The 22,629-nt window shown below is 42.3% G+C and overlaps 2 protein-coding genes across 6 annotated transcripts in view; one reads left to right on the top strand and one right to left on the bottom strand.

The window, feature by feature from the left end:
• The window catches only part of ABCC1 (ATP binding cassette subfamily C member 1), a 49,137-nt gene extending 34,743 nt beyond the window's left edge, over positions 1-14,394 (bottom strand). The window contains 7 exon segments of the mRNA XM_039559997.1: positions 372-509; positions 906-1,031; positions 1,816-1,992; positions 14,068-14,175; positions 14,177-14,251; positions 14,253-14,357; positions 14,359-14,394. Of these exon segments, the coding sequence (XP_039415931.1) occupies positions 372-509; positions 906-1,031; positions 1,816-1,992; positions 14,068-14,175; positions 14,177-14,251; positions 14,253-14,357; positions 14,359-14,394 (765 nt within the window).
• A 2,941-nt stretch (positions 14,395-17,335) lies between these two features.
• On the top strand, positions 17,336-21,759 carry CEP20 (centrosomal protein 20). Of its 5 annotated transcripts, none has more exons than XM_010392513.3 (5): positions 17,336-17,465; positions 17,903-18,100; positions 18,706-18,790; positions 19,655-19,794; positions 21,321-21,759. In XM_010392513.3, the coding sequence occupies exons 1-5, from the start codon at positions 17,438-17,440 to the stop codon at positions 21,395-21,397; spliced, it is 528 nt and encodes a 175-aa protein (XP_010390815.1). In that variant the 5' UTR covers positions 17,336-17,437; the 3' UTR covers positions 21,398-21,759. The 5 variants fall into 5 exon arrangements, with proteins under 5 accessions (XP_010390815.1, XP_010390813.1, XP_039416527.1 ...); XM_010392511.3 differs by having other exon boundaries at positions 19,652-19,794; XM_019281535.2 differs by lacking the exon at positions 17,336-17,465 and adding an exon at positions 17,475-17,630 and having other exon boundaries at positions 19,652-19,794.
• The last annotated feature ends 870 nt before the right edge of the window (positions 21,760-22,629 follow it).

Genomic DNA, 22,629 nt, shown 5'->3' with positions numbered 1-22,629 from the left:
ACCAGCACTGAACAAAGTGTTTCAGGAAATCCACTGTATAATCAACAGGAAGATGATGTAAACTCCCAGCCAGAGCAGTTTGATATCAAAGATTACACACTTTGAGTGTACTTGAGCAGACACATCCGCTTTCTCCACCAGACAACCCAATTTTCTTGGCAACTGTTGCTACAGTTAAAATCACTATGAATTTCATGAGCATTTCAAAACAGAAGTCATTAATTCTTGCTGCTTTTGCTGTTACAACCCAAGGAATGAAGGTACACTAAATGAATCATTAACTGATTTGACTGGCATAATTACCAAGCAACTACTTTATCACTACCGCATTTGGGATTATTTTCAACTGAATGAGGCTAAAAACCACTTACCATATTTAAGGCATGTTTTACTTTGGATATAAAAACCACTGTGGCACATAACAATGAGATGAACCAGAAAATTGTCATTACACCTGAAGACTGGACTCCTTTTATTCTTTCATATTGTATTAAAAATGTGGCCAGCAACTGTAGACAAATAAGATGAAAACATATTCACAAATTTTAAGTTTTACAATAGGTTATGCACACGTAAAAGGTACTGTGCTAAAGTCTGCTTATTTAACATTTCTAATCCAGTATCTCCCAGATCTTCTAAACGTCTGAAATTTTAAGTGTAATTCAAAAATACATTTAAATAGGAAATTCTCTGTATCAGTAAAGATAAGGAGTGGGCAAAAAAGAGAAAAGAATATACATTACATAGAAATAAACAGTCACATACACAAAAGCACTGCCAAAAGCTGCCAATCTTTTACTTCTTTACTTTTCTGGTAATTAAAGAATTACAGCACTGTGAATAATACCAAAATGGTGTTATTGGTTAAAGCTTTGCACGGACAATGGCCATGCAGAAGAACTTACCATTGTTATACCCAATACTGTAGGGCTAACAAGAAAAAATGGAGCTCGAAAAATATTTTGACTTCTTTCCCAGAAAGAGTAGAAAAGGTCTGCCCAGCAGACTATCCACAGTATTAAGCCCAAAGCCTGCAAGAAAAAAGTGTCTTTAATGCATCAGTTCACAAAGATAATGCAGCACAATATACAGATGAACACTAGATGTTACGTGTTAGCAGGAGTCATAATCAGATCCTATTGTTTGGGCAATTCTACCATATGCACAAAAGAAAAGCAATTTGGCTTTAATTATTGAATTCCAGCTAGAAGAAAAAAGTTTACTGATTTTTAATACCATGTAATTCAGTCTATCATGAAGCAGAAAGCTGGTCAATCTCACTCCTGAATAACAGACTGCAGAGGCAAAAACCTCTCCAATACACTATGCTATTCTTCTTAATAAAAGAAGAATAAAAGTCCATCTTAAAACTTTGCACTTATTCTACAGGGAAGAAAAAATCCAAAATCATTAAGTACCTGTTTCACAACTGAAGCAGAATAGAACACCTGCAGCAGCTCTAGAAATGTATACCATGTAATTTAAGAAGCTGGCAGGACAATAAATTCTTTTTATGATAGAAATATGGGCTTTGAGATTGAGTTGCCTTAAAATAGTCTTCTCCAACTGGTCTTTAAAAGGATTTGCATGTTTGTTGCAATGCCAGGGTAGATTTCAGAAAGCCTTATAAAAGGGCAATGGAAACAGGAAAGGCTGGGAAATCAAGCACAAGCAGAACAAATAAGTTATACCTGAAGTGTGCACGTGGGTCAGGGCTGAGGCTCAAAAAAATACTGTGCTAAAACATAGCTGAAAATAGATTCCAATTTCCAAACAAGCCTGATAAGTTCTGATTTTGTTCAAAGACTCACGTACCGTTTTGGCTTTGTTAAGGTTTGACACTTGAATATACCCCCTGTCATGACGGCGAAGGTACAGCGAGTACACTGGGAAGCAGAGCCACAGGTAAATGCAAGGAATCCAGACCAGGACTGTGTTCTGAAAGCATGGGGTGAAGTCTGGATCTTCTGTGTGCCATGTCAAATTCCAATCCTGGGGCAAGAAAACAGGCTAAGTTACAGACAAAGCCAACACTGAACTTCAGTATTTGAAAATCAGAAATAGGGACTCAGAACAAAAAAATCCACAACAAGGCACATAACCAAGTTAAAGGCTCACCCTTGAAGCTCATTTCCTACTCAACAAGAAGAGAATGTAAATCGACATAACCCCATGTTTTCCTACTTCTCTCAACACAATTCTCAAACCCAAGATAAATCACCATACAATCAAACCAAAACTGATGCTCACAGTAATAAAAACGTAACTATTTTAATTACTGGCACAAGGACTATTCACAATGACAGACTATTTAGTAGTAACGTGAGTTTTCATACCATATTTACAACTGCTCTGAGTTTGGAAAATCTCTTGCAGCAAAGTTTACCTTAAAAATCACTGACCTTGCTGAAAAATTATCACATGCAACACATTCTCTCAAGTGCCGTAGATTTTTGACTCTCCAACAGAATAATCCAATGCACAATATTGCAGCTGCAGATGGACTGCAATATTCAACAGCCAAAGCTTTGCTCCCTGGCTTCTGCTTAAAAGTCACTGAGCCAAGAGCAGCAGTTCCATGCCCAAAGGCTTGTTGACTATAGTGTTAACTTTTCAGTGGCAAAGCGTTTTTTCAGACAGTTGCACAGCTTACACTACACAAAACACCAGTACCACTACTGGGACATAATGACAGCCAGTAATCCTACTCCTCTGTAGAAGCCTGAGCTGGCCACTGAAACAGGTGCCATTGTCCGCATTTTATAGATGAGGAAACAGAACCAAAAGGAGCTGTAGTGCCTGTTCCCTCTATTCCAACATCAAAGCCGAATGCAGATCCCACTGCCCAGAATCACCACACTTTGATCCTTGTTTATCCCCATCTTCCACTGAATAAACAGCTTCAAACACAATGACAAAGAGAACATAGATCTAAAGAACAACGGAAGATACATTTTCCTTCCCCATTTCCCTCGATTTCTTTCAGAATCTAGGATTTCTTTCTCAGCTAGATACAACAGACAGTATACACAGGAAACCCAGCTGCTATTTTTCTCCTCTAATTCCACAGCATTCTAAAAATTCTTCTCACTTTGTATCATTTTTAGTTTTTCATTTTTAGAAAATCTCTGAGCTTACTACAGCCAATTCAAGGGAACTAACACTGGTTGAACATAAGAATGCCCAATTATGTTTGAATGTATCTGTGCAGAGGTCATACAAGTTGTTCGTGACAAGGCAGCGGCTGTGAGACGCTGTGAGCAAGCCACACACTTATTGAGTTTCCTGACCACATAACTCATCAGAAATTTCAGCTGAGTCATCCTTACATTTAGCCACCACGCAAATGTTTTTGGCTTTCTAAGTCCCAGCTGCTCTACTCCAGCACAACAGCCAAGAAGAAGTCTTATGACTCTGCAGAACAGTTTACAATTCACAAATTAAGACAGTGTAAGATTATACAAGTAAATCAACAGGATGTAATCAGCTTTACAAGAAACAAACAAAAGCATTGACATCTTTTTATTGAGTAAACTTTTGGAGATCTATACACTGTTTAGAAAGTTGTTAACTTCTTTTTTCAGTGTTTTTAAATGCTTGCTATAAAATGAATCTAGCAAATACCAGCAAGGTCAGAGGGCAGGTAATGCACATCACTGCCATGTGGCAAAATAAAAGCAAGAAGTGCTGTATGCATGACTACTATGCATATTGGCTGGAGGATATTCTAAAAACGTGCAACCTTTCATTTGACTTTCATATTTACAAGTTATCTGGAGGTGTTTGTTTCTGCATAAAAGGCAAGAGTGTATACTGCAATGGTACTTCAGGGTTCAGAACAGAAAGATGGGAGAAATGGGCAATTTTGGGCAAGACTACTGCTAGAAACAGCAACATCAGTTCTTTCATATGTTTCCAGGATTTCATCCAGAGGCTGTTGCTATCAAGTAGGAGCATGCTTAGCTTTAAAAACACTTCTCTGTACAAAAGAAATGGCAACACAGAGGTGAGACACAGAAGTCCCTTCCATTTTACATTCATGTCAGGTGGCAAAAGGCAAGGAACACATGAAGAGAAGAGACAGCAGTGCTTTTCCTGCTGCTTCCCCAAGTGCAATTCCCTCAGGCTGCATCTACACAAGGCAGTAGCACAGACAGGAACAGAGCTGCAGACCCAATAGTTGCTGCTGAGCACCCCATGTCCTCACAGGACCCTTCCACTCAGGTTCACACTGCTGGCTCACGGCTGCCCTGCAGACTGACCAGCAGCCACTGGAGTTTCCCAGTTAACACCAGCCCAAAAGGCACTGGGGCCACCGGAGTGACTCACCAGGCAGGCCAGGGACTGTCTGTAGGACACATCAGCAGCAGACTCTGTCTGAACTGAGCTGTGACAGCCCTCAATGGTCAAGAGGAACTCGATCCATTACAAAAGGCAGGCATACCCTAAGTTCTGCTTGGAGGACACCACAGCTTTAGAAGATTCCGCTGCAGTTAGAAAACACGTGACTCTCATCACGAAACCATCATGCATTCACATCTAAATTACACGTTCAGTTACGCAAGTCTAGACTACTTCTGTCAGGGGAAAGTACATGCTTCTCCTTTGCTTTATTTAAACCCAGTTTCAGTTGTTTTTTTCCATCACAAACAAAAATTCTTCATGGAAAAATGCAGAAACATTCACTGAAGCAGACCTTTGTATTTAACAGACATTAATTAACAAATTAATGACATTTTTTCTGACTCAAGTTTTAGAAACACTATTTTATCAAGTTCTATTAAAACATGAAGTTACTCCATTTTTCTCAGTTCAAAGATTAACAATTTTCACTCTGACTGATCAGTTAACTCTTCTACTTTGCAAAGTCACATCAAATGACACAGATACAACTACTGAAAGCCTACCCAAACTAGCAGCCTCCTGCCATAAAGGACGAGGAGGAAAAAAGGGGTAAGGTCTATAGCTATTCGACTGTATAATTTGGAAGCAGCCTTTATTTTAAGCTGTGACTGCAGGAACCCACTGGAGAAGAATCAGCCCGATCCTTGTTCCTTCCTTGGTAGATGTTGGGAGAGTAGAGATACACTGTTGGCTTAGTTTTAGTGTAGTCCAGAAGAACCATATCTCAGATGTTAAATAGTTGCAGATTAGTTTTTCTTTTCAAAAGTTCCTTAACAATTTTAAAGTTTCCCAGAATAGCAGATGGGTATTTTTAAATTTACCTGACCTATTTCTCAGTTTTCATTTCTATCATCAGCAGTATGGTTCAAAAATACCAGTCCACAGTTTTAGTGCCCTGTAGCATGTTTTCTCTCATGGCACAAAAAAGCTTCCTATCACATCTGAAATTAAACCCTCTGTCTACAACAAGGGCACAAAAAATGCTTGGCATTCCCCAGAATCAAGTGGATCTATTCACAGGTAAACCACTTATTTAACAGTGCATAAACCCTAGGAAAATTAATAATTATACTAATTCCTGTCTAAAATTTCAGGAACAGGCAAGATAAAAACATTGGCAGAAGAACTGTAAGACAAAGTTGCAATACAAAAGACCAGTTACTCTGCCTTTGCTGAGGGAAGACAGACCAAGGGCAGTTGCATGCCTCCAGTACGGCTAATCTGAGCAATAACAGTATTTGATGCTGGCTGCCTCTCCTGGCAGCCAGGAAAGGCTGTCAAGAGAGCAGCCAGGGGTTGCTTGTTCTCACATCAATAATCCCACTTGACCAACAGCACATTTTAAAATTCTCATTGGCAGAAATGGAGAGACCCAAATTGCTCAGTTTCATGCCTGCTGTGTGCAAGTGTGCTGGAGATGCAGGCTGCTAGCCACACTGTTAAACCCACCTGCACGAACCAAATTGTGATTCAGAAGTGACTTAAAACATTACCACACACCTATGTAAAAAATGAAATTACAAAACCACGCTGGAATCTTAACATCATGGTCAACACTTACTCCTTCAAATGGAGTTTGACACTGACATTGTGTACCCACTACTTCAATATCACCCACAGAAGAACAACCTCCCTTGTAATACCAAGATAAAGCTTCTCAATCTTATCTCCCTAACAGTAAAAAGGACTTTTTGTTTAATGCAATGTTTACATTTAGTTGAGTGAAAGTAATTAGCTCTCTCAGGCACTAATACTGTAATTGCAGCTAACAACTTTCATTATAATAGTATCATCACTTTCCCACTGAAATAGGAAGTCTTACAATCTGCCAGCTCTAGATACAGGATTGAAAAATTCCCCAGCGTAGCACCTATAAACCCATGACCTGACTGAACCACTCTCTCTCAGTGTAGGCTAAAAGCCAATAGCTTCATGGCATTTATCTAGGACAGCAAATTTCCTGCCTCTCCCCAGATAGGAGATTTGGCAGATCTGGCTGAGCCTACATCTTCAGAGGAGCTGCATCAGTGCACAAAAGGGAGGGGGCTAAGGGGAATGCAGAAAAGGACCTCTTTTTTAAAGCTGCTTTAAAGGAACTCTGACCTTGCTTTAAAAGTCCCTCATACCTGATATGGCATCTTTGCTCTGCCATTCATATTTTGGAATCAGATCATGAAACCTGTATTGAGGCTCACCATTTGTCTAAGAGCATATCTAGAATGGAGCCTAAACAAGCATGATCATGGCACAACCTTCACCAGCATCACATTTGCTCTGCTATGCTTACTGTTCAGGCTACATCACAGGGAGTGACAAGTTGATAAGACAAGCAACAGATATTTGTACAAGAAAAGTACTCAAGAGCCCCTAAAAAAGCAGCAGGAACACCCACACCTGCAGCTCTCCTGTCTCCTCAGCAATATTCACAGAAACAAGCAGTAGACAGTAACAAAATCCCTAAAAGTGGTAAACAAATCACAAAATGAGACACATGACATTCAAATAACCATCACAAACTTTCTATTTACGTGTTTTTAAGTCCTTTGAAAATATTATACCTATTATATTGGAATTATTTTGAAAAAAAGTACTACTTCCATTAAAGGATCCACTCGCTCTAGAATCAAGTCCAGATGAAGTAGCACAATATATGTGGACAAATATCTTTCCACCTTAGCTGGCATTTATTTCCTCTAGCTTTTTTCCTTAATAAATAGGAAGTCACTCAAAATGCACAGACCTCTCCTGTGACACAATGTAGCTGTTTTTCCTGCAACTGAGGTTAGTGCAGAAAATAAAATGGTACCTTTGTGGTGGTGCATAGACTGACCCCATGCTGTACTTACATAAAACTTTCAATACACTGCCAATTCCTTTGAAGTCTGTGCTAACTACATAAAATTAATGTTTTACTGTAGCATTTAATGGTGTACTCTGCAAAACAGGAGGCAGAAGAAAAATTTAAGACACTTGTACAGGTTTTACAATAATACTTTTCTAACAGTTTTTTTACATGCTTGATGAAAGAAAGGCAGCAGTGATATTTTTTTATTTTTGGAAAACATAAGCCCAGGATTCTACTAAAAAGTAAAAGCCACACAACCAAATACTTGATCTCATTCCCAGATCTCCACAGACTCTAGAAACTACTTCTGCCAGGAGAAATTGTGGAATTATGCTCCTGCATAGAGCTATACCACTTACCACAGGCAACGGAACAAATGAACAGTGTGAGCCTGACTGCCAGTTTGGGAAGAGACTTCAGCACTTCCCTGCGTGGGCTCACGTGAGGATAGGTGCTCATATCCACACAGTCCTCAGACCTTTCTTCGGGCCAATAACAGCCCAATTAGATCAGTAAGTTTCTGCCTTTTTGTTATTCTACTGCCACAAAGGTGAAATAAGAAATGTTAATGGTAACTACCACATTGAGTTTTAAGAATTAGATTCAGATCTCCAACCCTCGTGGAGATCACATTCACCCGCAAAAAAAGCATAGTTTGGAGTTTTATTTATTACTACAGGAGAACTAAACTTACCAAGCAATTGTGGATTTCTCACAAAACCATGAATGGAACAAAACTCCTGCTACTAAACATGAAGCTCATTGGTTAAAATGCTGGTAGGAGTCAGGGAAGGAAAGAACAAATAACTGTTTAGCAAAAGTTCAAAAAATACAGGTCTCCAATTAAGGTTTTGACATGCAAGTCCTGGGTCTGAATGAAGAGGCTTAAATCATTCATAAGCAAGTCTTCTAGCCCAGCTTCCCAAAATAATACATGAAGCTTGAGACCTCAGAAAAGGGAAGACACCATGGCCCTCCTTCATTTCAGATTCTGAAATCTGAGCTTTATTCTTAAAATCTCTTAATGTTGTCAAAGACAAGATTGTTAGAGCAAGAGGTGGAAAAGTGACAAAAAATAATAACCATGTAATAAACAAGAGACCTAAATTTCTTAATTGTTTATATTAAGAAGAATTAGGGTGGGAAACACCAGTAAGTGTTTGCAGTGACAATAAAATGCCCTTAATTTCTCATATTGTTTTCTATTAGAAATGGTTTTAGTTCTCAACAGTAATGACTTACATAATGCAGATTTGACTTGTTAACACACCCAACGAAAAGCCTCTACCTTCCAATAACTGGTCCTGAACTTAAATCAGGTGTCTGTACCTCCTTGTCCCAAACCCAAACATCATTATTTCCAAACATTTACAAAGAGTTGAGATCCTTTATTATAGAATGCACCACGTCAGCTGGAGCTGTGTGTAAAATTCCAAGGAAAAAAAACATGTTTCACTTTTTTTCCCCTTTAGCCTAAAATAAGAAGCAGGTGCTAACAAATTAGCAGAGAAAGGAACACCTGCAGCATTTACAACAGCTGAGCTTTGTAATCTAGGAAGCTAAAAGCCACCAAACTATGGCTATTTTTCTGTGTGTGTGTCAGAGAAACATCTAACAGATTATATTAGCTCTTACAAAATTAAAATTTAGCCTCTCTCTACTGACGTTGCATTTCTGTACCCTGCCATATCTGCAAGTACCATGACAAAACATTTGGCCATTTGACAACAAAATATTTACCACTACTAGTTTCAGAACCAAAGGATGGAGCTTACCCTTCTGCAAAGTTTTTCACTGAAATCACTGTTACCTAAAAGGATACAAGAAAAAGATTCCTGCTCTCCATCTCCTTTTTGCACCAAAAACAGGGCTTCTGCTTAATAATGCAACAGCCTGTACCCTGAGTTCAAATCACTGAGAAGTTTGAACACACCTGGGTAATAATCTTACCAAGGGACTAAGATAATAAGTTAAGTTGGGATAAACTGTATCTGAACGTACCACAGAGGCAAAGAGTGAGAAAACAGTAATGCAAGGAGTTCTGACTATTGAAAGTAAGCAAAAGGTCAGTACCCGGCAGTACGCTTTTTAGAGATGTGACCCAGAGTGACTTCAGCACAACCCGGACTGACCTTCACTTGGTCCCAGTATAGCACAGTGTTTCAATGTAAACTGCATTGCAATTGCATGAAACACCATGAGTTATTCAGGCATTTTGCCGCATTTTTTTCCTCATTTAACTTTTCTGAGCAACTCTGGATTGCCAGCTGTAGAACTACAGATCATCTGTTCAGAAAATCCCCATCAACAACAGATTATGAGGCTTAATTTCCCTGTATTTCCCTTAATTTTATCTATTCTGGATCAAGGGATACCAGTTTCATTTCTAATCTAAGTTTTATTTTTCTATGCACATTTAGACCCTTGTTCATAAATGGAAGAAAGCTGACAAATAAGCCTCTGGCTTTCATCGCCAAAAAACACAACAGCCAAGGCATGAGAATCATGCAATGTACTGTTAATTACAATAAAGCATCATTTTGTGTAAAGGTTTCTGTGTTTAACACTCTGCTACTCCTCTGTTCCAAATGCTGTGCACGTATGACCTTCCTGTGTCAGCAAATATAAGCAGTTTCCTGAGCTGCGTACTCTTTAGAAGAGACTAAACTCAGCTGTTATCAAGCTCACCCAGTACTCTCCCACAGCACCTCCAAGTCCCTCCCTCCCGCAGCTTTGCCACAAACACACTGAAAAAGCACTAAAGACGTATCTTACAGTGCAAAAAGCTGCAGGGTTCCAAGAGACATGCCAATTTACTGCCTATCTGATGTGTGACAGCATAAGCCACAGATCTTCAGAACATGAAATTGCTCCGTACATAAGAAGACTGCTTTTTCTTCAGAAGTCTATTTCAGTAAAACTACTGGTGTCCTCATGAACAATGTAAGCACAGCAGCTGTTTATGTCACACAGTATCACTTCACAAATGTCAGTTAATAACTGTAATGCATTAAAGAACATGAATACCTTTTTTTTAAATAAAATTCTATCAAGCTACATTATGGATCTCTCCTGCTACAGCAATGTCAACCAAATACAAAATATAATGTCTTTGGACAAACACTAAGAAAATACATTTATTTAGGCAGACAAACATGTCTGAAAGCCTCAGACAGAACTCTACATAATAGCAAAGGAACCAAAGCCCAATCCCTCCAAGTTGGTCCCTAGATTCTGCACACGAGGCTCTGCCTCATCTTCACTCATCCAGTCTGTTTTTCTTCTGTAGTTTGTTTTCACACAAAGAAGTGCTAAACCTAGAACAGTATGTGGATACCACTTCTTTACTAACAGTGAAGAGGCTTCACAAAAGCTTTCTGAACCAACAGGGAAGAAATGGGCCACAGTTTACACAGCCAGAGATACAGCTTGAATCATTACAGGACTCTGGTTTTCAAAACAAAACAGAGAAGCTGAAAGCTTGCTTTTCTCCTAGAAGTGAATGCAATTACTTGCTTTCAATCATTTCTCAACAACAAAAAGCCCAACTAGAAAACTGTGGAAAAAATTCTGCTAAATTCCTACTGAAATAAAGAAGTTAACTTCTATCTAAATTAACTTTAAAATAAACAGTGTCTGCCTGTGAACGACATGATAGGAACTTATATAAACCATTTATCTCACATTCCCTTAAGTATAAGCAAGAACCTCAAAAGTTTCAGATGCGTATTTGCCACTTCTTTTTCATAAAAGCCCTATTGAGAGCTTTGAAATCTCAAAGTGTCACAAAAACTGTTAACCTCTTCCTTTAGCAACTTCAAACATGAAAAGACTTCTCTAAACATGGTACTGCAGGCTTTACAAGCTCTGAAAAAAAACTGAAACCAAGATTTTATTCAAAGCAAAAACAGCATATTATTTCAAAATGTACACGCACTGAGACCACCAACTGTGCATGTGCAGATATCTCCAGACACCCAGGTCAGGAGGCCAAAGTGTACAGTGAGTTCTACATCTGCTGTGACACTTATCCTGCTTACCGGAATCACAGTGCTCCTCACCCTGCTTTACCTCTGGGTTTTTGTGTGCTGGTATTGAAATAAGGTAGACAGCAGTGATACTCTAGCCAAAGCTATCTCAGTGTGTAAGGTCACAAAGTTTTACAGCTTGAATGGGCCCTTAAATCCACTGAACTGGAATGCAAGTAGTGCAAAAAGTTACCCCAAGTCCACTACAGCTTTTGAAGCTTTTATTGTCATCAACAGCTATCAGTAAACAGTAACTTTATGTTGCACAGCTGCACCTTTCTTTATGTTATGGATGGAATATTCATTCCAAGACACTCGGCGATGCTACAGCAAGCAAGGGTTAAGTATTTGTCTAAAAAAGGAGTCTGGTTCAAAGGAAGCAAGATGCAGTAAAGTTCTATAAAATAAGTACATGCAGTAAAATCTGATTGCAGTGAAGTTAACACAGAGTAGGGACACAGAGATAGGTTAGACAGTGAGAAAGAAAAAAAAGTAATGGAGTGAAGAAGATGGCAATCTTCCTTGGGTTCCTGACCTTTCAGAGTAAGTATTAAATAAAACCAATCTGTTTAATTCTCAGACAAGAACTTTCAACAATAACATTCCTTGGGTGTGCAAACAAGAAAAATCCTGGCCAGCAAAGCCTAAGAAGATTAGTATACAGTTTTAAGGGTCCATTAGGTCCTTTCAACCACAGTCTTCCCCACAATTTAAAACTGAGTTGTCCACAACTCAGGATCCCTTTTGACAGAAAACACATCTTCTCCTTGAAGCAGAGCTTGCCAGAAATCCCTCTGCTCCACTAGCAAAGCTCCAGGACCAACCAAAACAGCCAATGCAACCACCACAAGAACGCAGTAACACGTGCCACTGTGTATCCAGCTACCACCCAGCTCTGAGAAGTCCAAAAGCCAGGAAGAACAGCAGCACAATCACAGGACATATCTAAAAGCCCAGTAAACACAGCATATACATAGACAATTTCTGAAAATCCAGTACAGCTTCAGCTTTAAATAGCAGCAATAATGGAAATGCTAGAAAAAGCAGCAGCAAGAGTACCCATAAGCACCCAAACTGGCATTACTACTCTCCCCTACTGGGAAGCATGCAATAACAAAGTGGAAACAGAGTGTTACTTATGAATGCAAGTTCAGCATGAAGGAAGATTTTTGCAAGCACATCTAACTCCAACTCAAGTGCACAATTGTTTTCTCCAGGATCCGAAGAATCCAGAAATCAAACCACACCCATAGGATCTTTAGCTGGAAGAAATTAAAGGCAGAGTCCATGTGATCTGGAGAAGGATGACAAATCGCAAACCATTGGGAATCAGTGCAACTAGTGGAAAAAATGTATGGAGTAGTTTTTACAAAAACACCAGAAATGGCTGTAATAGACATGAGAACAGTTTTCCTAATAAAGGAATCTGCTGTCAGAAATCCTATATAAACTAGTTGCTTCCAACATCCTAATTGTAGTTCTTGTGTCTACCTGATGTTACAATTCCACAGCTCAAAGTATGAGCTGGCAGCTCTTTTTCACAATCCTACTACTCTCTCAAGTCAGTTTTTCCATAAACTAATTCTGAAACGTGTATTTTCTTAGCCCTTCAAATGAAAAGTCTCATTCCAGGGGAAAGAAAAAAATATGCATAATGACAACCCATAATTTAGCCAGTTCTGAAAAAGCTGAGAAATAGGAGAAAAGTGATATTAGTATAAGCAATGTAAAAGTAAGTCAGCCGAGTCACTTTTGATCAGTTGGAAAAAACTAATTGCCTTAGTCTTGATGATTTTAAAAATACCTGTTCAGTAATACCCTAATGGTTCTTGAGACGAACAGTACAGTGGTATTTGTTGAGACATCTATTTAATTTTTTCACTAGTAAGGCAGCTCATTAGCTCAAAACCATTTCGCAAATATCTGATGAATACACAAGTAGCTCTTTCCCCTATGTTGCCTTCAGTTTTCCCAACTTCCAGCTCTTCCCTTCCTCCACACAACCTCCTTCTACATACAACCGGTTTGCTCCTGAGATGAATTCTCACTCCGGTCCTGCTCTCCCAGGTGCCTCGCTGCTGCCAGGACCCGCGGGCACCGCACAGGAACCCGCGTCTCAGCTGAGCAAGACCCCATCGCAACGTCCCCACATCGCTCACCTGGGCTCAGCTGGCTTTCAGTTCACACGCAGCACCTGCGCTCACCACTCTTGATGAAGGAAGAGCGAAAATACTGCTGTACAAGCATACGATAAAGCTACATAAAGCGTGTCTGTGGCCTCCTCCAGAGCGGGCACCGCTCTCGTGTGACGGCAGCCGTCAGGCACCGTTATTGTTGTTACCCGCACGGCCCCGAGTAACGCGGCCGAGCGGCCAAACGCGTGGGCAGAGACCTGCTCCGGCCACTCGGGAACTCGTTCCCAGTCTCCCGGGCAGGCACCCGCTCGCCAGTTTCCCCCTCCAAGCATCTCCCTGCCGGAAACCCCGCGCACGAGGGGCGCCAGCACCCGCCGCGACCCGGCCGTGGGGACATCGCGCCCAGGCGGCGACCACGAGCCGCCGGCACGGCCCGGCCCCTCCGCCGGCCCGGGGCCGCTCCGCGGCGCACCGCAGCCCCCGCGCCCTGCCCGGGGGAGCGCCTGCACCGCAGGCTCCCGCTGCCCCGCTGCCGGGCGCAACCCCCTCGGGCTCCGCCACCATCCCCGTCCCACCCGGCTCCCCGCCATCCCTCCGTGCCGACACCGGCAGCCGTCGCCGAGCCGCGCCGCCGCGGCCCCATCCCGCCGCTCACCCAGAAGGGCTCGGAAGCGCCCACGCTGCAGAAGCTCTCGATCCCCATGGGGCGCGGCAACGCGACCGCGGGCTCCCGCAGCAGCGCTTCCCCGTCCGCAGCTCTCCGTGCCCGGGCGGCGGCGGGCGGGGCCGGGCCGACAGCGCCAGCTCGGAGCCCTGATTGGCTCCGCGTCACGGGGATGCCGAGCCCGTCGCCGCCGCCGCCCGCGCTGCGCGGCCCCGCCTCGGTGCGGCGGGGGCGGGCGGTGCCGCGTGCGGGCACCGGGGGCTGCGCCCGCAACGCTGGGGGTGAGCGCGGCCCGCGGGGCCACCAACGCCTCCCCATCCGGGGCGGACGACGGGCCCAGGGGCCTCGGCCAGAGCCCAACGCGTGCCTTTGTTCAACGCAGAAATGCCCCGCGCCCCCGGCAGCGTACCCGGGGCGAAATCGCTGCCCTCGGAGCACCGCAGCCGCGCCCGCCTGCCCGGCAGCCAGGGTCCTGCGCCTCCTACCCGCACCGGACCTGCCCGCCGAGCCGGGCCGGACCGGACCGGAGCCAGCGGCGGGCATGACGGCATCCCCCTCCCCGTGGCACTGCTCCGGCCCCTGGGTACAGGGTCCCCACGTTTCCCCCGAGGAGAGGTACCGCAGTGCCCCGCTGGCACCCGGGCCCCGCGGCACTGAGCCAAGGCACCGTCCTCGGGGAAGGCCCCAGGGAAAGCCTAAGCTCACCTTCAAATAGCTCACTTCTCAGCGTGAACCAGTTACACTGGTTTCATGCCCTAAACTAGTTCAAGTTGACTAGCATGAACAGAACCAAAACAACTACATCCACAGCCAGGTTTGCATCAAAATATGTACTAGTTGAGCTAACTGCACAGCCCTGTGGTTGCGCTGGGCTGTGTCTCATGCTGCACTCTTCACATCCTATTTAAAATGCATCAGTTAAATCCAGTCAGCTCGCCTGACTACTGTACCAGAATAGACCAGCTGGAGTATGGTGGTACGTATGTAGGAATTGCATCATATGCTGCAGGAAATAGCAGGGTGGTTACATAGTACTCTACAGTAACATCAGAAATCACACAAACGTCAATTTAAAATGCTTTTGTCCATCCAGGGCAATTACGGTAACAAAGTTGTTAAAAAGAGGTCTCATTTGTTTAACAGATAACTTAAAAGCAGGCATCCCACATACCAAAAGTCTATCACAGACTGCTTCTTTACTCACCTGCACTTTCAGAGCTGCAGTTTCAGAGCTGTGCTGGTAGTGGCCAGATTGTCCATCCAGCTGCACTATTTCTGGTCTGTCCCCCTGGATCCCACATTCTCAGGGTGCCAGGTCGAAGAGCAGCAGCAGCTGCATCCAGCCCAACCCTGGGCACATCTGCATTGATGAATGGAGCAGAATCATCACAGAAAGATCAAGCCACACACATTGGGTGTCAGAAGTTCTACGAGCTTGTCAGTTTAACCCATGCCTTGGTTCATAACATGTTAAAATCTTTACAGTATTGCAAGAGAACAGCTGAATGTTCAAGTATGATTCCCTTTATTTTTATATGCAGAAGACAGTAAATAAGCATGAAGTGAGGAGTTTCTAGAAAACTACATTTTTACCTACATGTGCTTTTCTCAAGATATTATTGTAAGCTAAAAGACTAACAAAATTTAAGTTACACATCCTAAATACTTTTCTCTCAGCTTCACTGTCTCAATGTCACCAGTCATCATGTTCCATGTTAATGATGTTTCTCCTCAAATAATGATACTTGGATCTCCACCTCAAACTAGTTCTCTTCCAATTAATTCTATTTCCTTGTAAACCAAAGCAAAGTCAAAATACAGAGTAAATAATTAATGTGAGAGGAAGCAGAAGAGTTCAGAAGAAAAATGTAATGGACTCAAAATATTTATTGTGGAGGAGAAAAACCAGAGCTGACACAAGGCCAAACTTGCAGAGATACAGAACCACGGTCTCAGAGTACCAGAAAGTCACTGAACACGGATTTCACAAACCATTGTTGTAACAGCATCTTTTAAAACACAGATTAATACAAGAAATAGAAACTGAAATCTTGTTTTAAAAGGGAATTCCCTTGCAAGCAGAAAAAAGAACCACACAAAATTCCATATGAACCTTTTTTTGTAGGATACAAATTGAAGCAGGACAGAAAATACAGTGTGGAAAACTGCAACAACTTATCAATGGGAAATCAGGTGTGATAGAAGAGTGACTCACAACGTCACGGAGAAGTTTGGAAGGATGCGGAGAAACATGTTTAGACTGTGAAAATGCTGTAACATTAAACATAAGCAGCTGTTTGTCCCCGGAGTCGCCCTGGGGATCCGGGCAGCAGGCTCAGGGTGGCCAGGGGCACGCACTGCTCTGACTCACTGACAGCGACTGCTGGGCTAAGGAAACACATTGACTTCACCATCACTTCTGCTCTTCCTAAATTTTATTTATTGACTTCTACCAGAGATGCTTTGGAAGATTGTCATATAAACATTGCTTTGAGAGGAAATGTAAAAAACAAACAAACACAACAATCCTACCAACCTCCCCACCCCCCACACTTAAGTCTTGTGAGTCTTGGGCTTTACTGCCTAAGGCGACTCACATTTTCCTACAAGCCCCAGCAGGCTGCTCTATCTAGACCATGGCAAACCCAGTTTGTTCACCCACGCCGGCTGCATTTCCTTTGGGAAATACTTAATGCATTGACAAAATAAACACTCTTGACTCATCGCAGCAACACGGAGCACACACACAAGCCTCCAGACACGCCAGGGATCCTCAAGTTTGCAAAACACGCCATATACAGTTACATTTTGGCAAGTCGTTTTCTTTAGAAGCTCATCTTTGCCGAGTCCTTTTAATCGACGGTACATCTGTCGGTACAAAACTCCTCCGCCACACACACGGGAGAAATTCTCTCTCATTTTCCACGTTTCCTTCCCCAATCTTTGACAACCTCTGAAATTACAGAAGGAGAAAGCACGGCAACCCTGGCACTCCGCCCAGCTGGCAGGGCTGGACTGCGGGCGGGCACAGCAGGACAGCGAGCGGCAGCTCCATGGGCAGCACGGAGGCGCTGCTGATGCTGGTTATTCTATCCGGCACGACCTTGCCCGCTGGCAGCAGAGGGATCCCCTGCGGCTCCCGTTCCCTGAGGGGCCGGGCGGAAGCTCCGGCAGCGGGCAGCGCGGATCCCCCACCCGGCCCCGCGGTGTCCCCTGGAGGAGCTCCCACCGGCCCCGCGGTGTTCCCTGCGGGGGTTCCCTGCGGGAGCTCCCACCGACCCCGCGCCGTTCCCTCAGGGCGCTCCCGCCCGCTCCCGCGCCTGCGCAGTGTGCGCGGCGCCATCCGGGTCCCGGCGCGGTCATGGCGACGGTGGCGGAGCTCAAAGCAGGTCGGGGCCGGGGCCGGGGCCGGGGCTGGCGCTGTCTGGGGCCACCGGGAGGGCGGCCCGGCGGCCCGCGGCCACCTGGATGGGCCTCAGAGCTGCCGCGGGCGCAAATGGGGACTGCCGTCCCTCATCGCTGCTCCCCTCGTGTACCGTGGGCTGTATTTCATTGTACTTGAACACATCTTGGTGCAGTAACATTCTACTTCTTAAATTGCCAGAATGTATGCTTGCGATTTAAAAGAAATGTATTTGTGACTTCTCCGAAGGCTTGACTTCTCTCTGTGACGTGCCTGGCCTGGTGGGTGCTGGCACGTGCGCAGGTGTGATGCCTTTTCGCTGTTGCACTGGGGTTCGCCAAAGCTCTGTTCGCATCGGGGCTAATTAATGCTGCTGCTTGAATGAGTTTGCCTTTAAATTAACGCGTCTTTTTATGGTGATAGTTTTAAAGGACACACTGGAAAAAAGAGGAGCTCTTGCCCAAATCAGAGCGAGGATCAGAGCTGAAGTGTTTAATGCCCTGGACGACCAGAGCGAGCCGCGGCCGACGCTGTCCCGGGAGAACCTCCTGATCAATGAACTCATTCGGGAATACCTGGAGTACAACAAGTACAAATACACAGCATCTGTTCTGACAGCAGGTATTGGCAATGAATTTGTGTCATCACTGTAATAGTAATCAGTGATTGTTTGGTTGAATAATTCCATTGATATTATGGAATTAGTAAGCGTGACAAGCTACATAATCTTGTCTTCCCTTGGCAATTAATAGGGTACAAACGACCTCTCCACAGTTCTACTTGCAGCATTAAGCCAAATCATTCCATTAGTTTTCAAGAAAACTTACTCTCTGCTCCTTTACCCTTGAGGTACATTGTTTGACAGAGTAGTTGATGCAAGAGCAAGAAAACTTGATAACAGCCTGCCGACTCAAATTTCTTGAAATGTCTGAGAGTAGTAGTTTAGAGAAAGAGTTGTTTGCCTGATGAATTTATCTTTCTGCTGTAAGACTTCTTTAATATTTTCCTTAGATTCTTTTAGGGTGAAGATAAAAATTGTAATGTCCTCGTAAATTTTACGAGTATGAATCACTAATGCTTAAGTGAGTTCCCTAGAATTAAAATACACTGTTAGTTATTAATAGTCTAAAGGGGAGGTGTGTGCTCTTATGCTCTTTTGAAGTTTTCTGTTAATTGGTGGCATTTTTCTTACCAGTCTTAAGAATTTCAGGGATTTTTTTTCCCAGAATCCGGCCAGCCTGAAGTGCCCTTGGATAGAGAATTTCTTGCCAAAGAGCTGAATATAGTTGAAGATGCAAGTGGAAAATCAGTGTAAGGAGGAATTTTGGAATGTACTGTATATTCTGTATACCAGTATATTTTTCTCTTCAGCGTTATTATAAATCACATATAAATGTTCTCACCAACTGCAATGTGGCTGATCCCACTCCTGCTCTGATGTGCTGGATTCAGCTTCATGATGCCAAACATGGGGCCATTTTCAGACATACTCCAGACTAACACTGAATTCTGCCAACACGGTGGCATTCCCCAGATGGTGTCCTTGCACGCCAGAACACAACTCTCTTACCAGTACATTCTGCTTTCTACAGAACATAGATCTGCTCTTTGCATATCTGTGAGTTGCTGTGTGGAGCAATAAAAAGATTACTGTGAGATTAGATAAAAAGTCACAGTGCTCCAATACACCTGCATTAAAGAACTGAGGGCTGAAGCAGGTTCAGACATGTTCAGCATTCTCTGTAGCTTATGCTGTCTGAATCTGTCAGATGCTTAGGAAGAGTCAGGTTTTAGATGTACTGTGGTGGACTGGCCTATAGCCCACCGAAGTCTGATCTTTTGTGAGTGTGTGGGTCCTTCTGATCCATGGATGAGAATGTGGATCTCTGCTCTTGTGCTAAACACGCTCCATTTCTTCACCTGGAGCTGGAGTTCAGTGGAGAGTGTCTCTTAGTCTGAGATTTTTAGGGGACTGTTGGTGTTCAGGGGGAGCTTAGGTCTGTGCTTGTTTATGTAATGATACTTGGCACAATGTGTTTTAAATCATTAAAGACATCTGTACATATTGTAGAAGTAAATATTAAGATCTAAGAATTCCTGGGTAAAAGGTGTATTTTTAATGCTCAGTATTTCATAGACTTTACAGACTACTTTTGTAATTTTTCCCTTAAGCAGACCTCTCCTGTATGGAATTCTCTCTCATTTCTTACATGGTGGTAAAGAAGAAAGTACCCAGAATATCCTTCCAAAAGTGTCTTTGATGAATTATCCAAAGCAGAACCTTGGCAAACCACCTACTGAGAGAAATCAAAAAGGTGGGTGCAATGTCATTTTGCAGAAGTTTTATCTGTGACTAGATTTCCTATACCATGCATATGCTTATAAAAGCATAAACATGCAGCTGGACACAGTGTACCTCCTCCTCTGTGCAAGGAATGCGTTCATCTGACACCAAATGTGCCACTTCCCTAAAGGTTCAACAGGCCAAATTCTACTCCCTTATACTACTGCAAATCTGAAAAGGGTCAGCTAAAGACAGTCTCACTACATTGGCAATTTAATACAAGATTTTAACCAAAAGTCTCAATAAAATATATTCAGTAGTGGGCATATCTCTGTTTCTTATCTGGTCTAACCTAATTTCTTTAGAAAGTTCTTAACTCTTTAGCTGTCAGTTCTTTATATGGGCATAAACCTTTTCTGAGAACCTAATTCATATCCTATTTGCCACAAAAGCTTAAGCCTAAAGTTTATTGCTCTGTAGTAAACACTGCTAAATGTTATTTGCCCTCTCTGGTCTGCTTTCAGACTGGTTACAATTAATACCACCTAAGGTAGAGAATGAAAAGGTTCATTGGTCCAGTTTTTTCCTTCAAAGAGTCTGCTTGGCATATTGCTTCATTTTTTACTGTAAAAATTTATTACTCTCCTGTTAATACTATGAACCATTTGGTTTGTATCCAAAAATTTCAAAAGTATGAGGCCTGAGATGTTACTGACATCTAAAAAGTGTGAGAAGTACTAACAGTTTTTAACAGTTAATTCATTGAGACAATGCTGCTTTTCTTCTGCCAGAAGAGGGGGCTGAAGAAACAAAATTTCCATACCAAAACTGCTATAAATTACCTCTTTGTTAGAAAACAATTATTCCTATCAGAAATTTCTCCATGTTTTAAAACAAACTGAGTATATAGGAGAATTGTTTTTAAAGTATACTTTTGTTTCTACTGACTGCAGGATCACCCTGCCCTGTTGACTCCACTGTAACTTCACATGGAGATTTAATTGGTTACTGTTAGTTACAGAAGTCAGGATTAATCATAAGACACAACAGTATATTGCTTTTAAAACACAAAAAACCATGCAAGTTTTAAGGCTTTGGACCTTAAGTCAATATATTCTGAAATTACTTTCTGCATGTGTTTGTTGAGTATATTAGTGGAGACCTAAAGGCAGTGGGTTTAAAATACTAATTATCCAGCTCTTTTAATTAGGCTGCATATTCAGGTAGTCAAGTCCATTTATAAACTCAACCTGCCAAGTCTCCTATTTAACATCTAACTTGCTTTTGCTTATTTAGATGTATGAGTATTCCAGCAGGCTGGGGATCCTGATAAAAGGTGTGGAATATGGTGTTTCTTCAGCTCATTCAGTACAGCTGAGTTGGAAGTTGTCGGAAATCTAATCTTAGTGATGCAAAGCTTCATGGAAACATTCATTTGTAAAATTGCCTGGGTTCTCTATGATGATATGGTGTATCAAAGCTGACAATAGTAGAAGATAGTACTCACACCTTGGACCTCCAAATGCATGAGAATATTTTTGTCTGTTTCGTTTTCAGACAGAATTCCAGAACCAGGAAGGATGGCTGGCACGAGCATCGAAGAGCCTCTTATTTTACGAAGTGTAAAGAGATGATATCTTTCATTTGCTAATTTCTCCTATCAGGGCCTGTCGGATTTAATTTAGGACATTCTTCATTGCATAAATTTCTCCAATAAATCCAATGGGACCATTTTAGCTTGTAACATCTACTCATGAGACAGGATCACAAGGTCATACTTACTGTCAATTTAAACAATGTTGGCAAGGCTCTTTCTTTCCCCAGTGCTGATAGAAGGAAAACCGTCTAGGGAGTCACATTAGTGAATCCTGTGTCTAGAAATTGCACCTGAATATACTGGGTATGTCCAATAAATTTTTATATAATAACTTATAATTTCTGCACTTGTATCTTTGTGTGTTTTTCCTGTGCTTTTGAATAAATTTTTTCTATTTTATTCTGTGTGGTAGTTTGAGAGTGTTCAAACTAAACATTTTAATAATTAATTTTAAAAAGAAGCTACAACTTTCAGATAATAAGGGAAAAATAAATTTTTAATAGAAGATTGAAGTGATTTAGAGGGATAGTTGTTTTTAATTCTCTGGAAATGAGGACTATATTTATCTTCATGCCAGCAAACAAACGAGAGTAAGTTTTTTCCATCTGGAGTTGCTATAAATTGTACAGTGTAACACTGGGTATATGGGACGGGAAGGAACTTCTGGCGTTTTTTCCCAAACAACATGAAACTCAAAGTCAGGCAAAGCTAAAAATAAAGTTGATAGTAGATTACAGATTCCCAGAACTCTTTTTTAGCTAAGGTATTTACATGTTTTGAAATGGTAATTTATTTTAAAAGCCAAGCTTGCAGGGGTACATAAAAAGTAACATCTATTTTTTCTCTTTTCATTTTAACAAAATGCATACATGTTAAATATTTCCAGTGGTACTGAGAGGAGGTTTGTATAAATAAATCTCTAGAGTCAGGTCCTTAAAAATCTTTATTGTTAGGTAAATGGTACAGTGGAGGGGGGAAGAGAACTCACAGTTTGTGAATTTGAAAGGACCCCAGGTTGTGCACGCTGTGAAGTTTTGCCTTTATCTTGGTTTGACCCAGTTAGCATTGCAGGGATACTTTTACTTCTACAAGCAGCCTGTACTCTAACGTGGAATTGCAGAGAGGCTGCATTTATCCATTTGAAGCCTCAGCAGTGAGCTCATCTCCTTCGTGTGACTGGCAGTGCTGGCAGCTCCCCGTTGGCTGATTGTGAGTGTCTCAGGACTGCTGCCAGGAGGGGAGGACGTGTGTTTGCAAATAAACCTCAAT

Source organism: Corvus cornix, chromosome 14 (genome assembly GCF_000738735.6).
Source record: "Corvus cornix cornix isolate S_Up_H32 chromosome 14, ASM73873v5, whole genome shotgun sequence".
Classification (NCBI taxonomy): Eukaryota; Metazoa; Chordata; class Aves; order Passeriformes; family Corvidae; genus Corvus; species Corvus cornix.
Note: the sequence above shows the minus strand (reverse complement) of the source record. Positions and strands in the feature narration are given on the sequence as shown.